Source organism: Triticum dicoccoides, unplaced genomic scaffold (assembly GCF_002162155.2).
Source record: "Triticum dicoccoides isolate Atlit2015 ecotype Zavitan unplaced genomic scaffold, WEW_v2.0 scaffold209626, whole genome shotgun sequence".
In the NCBI taxonomy this organism is placed as follows: domain Eukaryota; kingdom Viridiplantae; phylum Streptophyta; class Magnoliopsida; order Poales; family Poaceae; genus Triticum; species Triticum dicoccoides.
The window spans coordinates 1-1,656 of record NW_021237634.1 but is presented as its reverse complement, the minus strand read 5'-3'; the positions used below and the strand labels follow the sequence as shown (position 1 = coordinate 1,656).

General features: G+C 55.3%; 1 protein-coding gene across 1 annotated transcript; it reads left to right on the top strand.

The window, feature by feature from the left end:
• Window positions 1–8: 8 nt before the first annotated feature.
• LOC119345153 (L-type lectin-domain containing receptor kinase IX.1-like) lies at window positions 9–1,652 on the top strand (the record flags this gene model as incomplete). The annotated part of the gene is made up of 2 exons (XM_037615345.1): window positions 9–919; window positions 998–1,652. Coding segments are annotated over 2 exons (1,566 nt in total), but the record flags the coding sequence as incomplete, so codon positions are not given.
• Between the last annotated feature and the right edge of the window lie 4 nt (window positions 1,653–1,656).

Below are 1,656 nucleotides of genomic sequence, written 5' to 3'. Positions count from 1 at the left end.
CCCTCTTCAATGACAGCAACAATTTAAACGCCACCGGCGATGACCGTGTAGTCGCGGTGGAGTTCGACACCTACCTCAGCTCCTCCATAGACCACAGCAACAACCACGTCGGCATAGACGTCAACTCCATCAACTCCAAAGCCTACAAAAACGTGAGCACGCGCCTGGGCTCCAACAACGCAGTTGTGACTGCCGAGGTCACCTACGACAACCGTACGGGTGTTCTAGTCGCTCGCCTCCAGATCAGCGGCGACGGGGAGTGGTACACAGTGAACACACCGGTGGACATCAAGAAGGATTTGCCCCAGCAGGTTGCGGTCGGCTTCTCTGGAGCAAGTGGTGTGTGCATCGACCTACATCAGGTGTTGTCTTGGTCGTTTAGCTCCACTCTAGTAGACGCCACTGTACAAGCTACCAATTCACGCCGGCTACGACAGCTAGTGCCCGTGCTGGTGCCTTCCGTGGTAGTAGCTTTTCTTGCTTTGCTCTGCACCGTCGCCATCCTAGTCTATCGGCGAGGCAAATGGAATTCTGACGGCGGCGAAGAACATGATCAAGCTGAGTTTGAGAGAGGAGTGGGCCCTAGGCGATACTCCTACCGTGAGCTTGCCGCTGCCACCAAGGGCTTTGCAGAGGAGGAGAAACTCGGGCATGGGGGCTTCGGCAATGTCTATCAGGGCAGCCTGAGCGACCAAGACGGTCCGGTGGCCATCAAGATGCTCTCCGCAGAATCATCTGCACAAGGGAGGAAAGAGTTCGAGTCGGAAGTGAAGATCATAAGCCGGCTGAGGCACCGGAACCTTGTGCACTTGTTAGGTTGGTCAGATAGCCCCAAAGGGCTCTTGCTCGTCTACCAACTCGTGCCCGAAGGCAGCCTTGACCGACATATACACACCAGCTGTCTCACTTGGGCACAAAGGTACGCAACAAAACTAATTTCTCCTTTTCATTCCAATTCTTATATATGGTAATTAACCTGGTTGAATTATACTAACAGATACAAAATTATCATTGGCCTGGGATCTGCACTACGCTATCTTCACATGGAGTGGGATCAATGCGTGCTGCACGGCGACATCAAACCCAGCAACATCCTCCTCGACTCATCGTGCAACACAAAGTTGGGGGATTTCGGGCTGGCGAGGCTTGTGGACCATGGAGCCGGGCCACGGACCACCCAGGTTGTCATGGGCACCGCAGGGTACATAGACCCGGAGTTCATCCGCACACGCCGGCCAACCACAGAATCTGACATCTATAGCTTCGGCATGGTTCTGCTGGAGGTCGTGTCCAGCAGGCGGCCGGACATGGACATCGACACGGAGCAACCAGCTGCAGCAGTTGACAAAGTGGCCATCCCGCTTCTCAAGTGGGTTTGGGACCTGTATGAGAAGAGTGCCATCGTCGAGGCAGTGGACAGAAGACTAAAGGGAGACGAGCAGCTCAGCGACGGCCATGATGGTAAGTGGCAGGTGCACCGCGCGCTGGTTGTCGGGCTGTGGTGCACGCACCCTGACCCGAGCGTGCGGCCATCCGTCGTGCAGTTCATGAACGTCTTGCAGTTGAAGGAAGTCACACTGCCGATCCTGTCACGGCCGGGGCCATCGTTCTATATTTTCCATGGGTCACATGGCTACAATGCATCGTCGTCCTCAT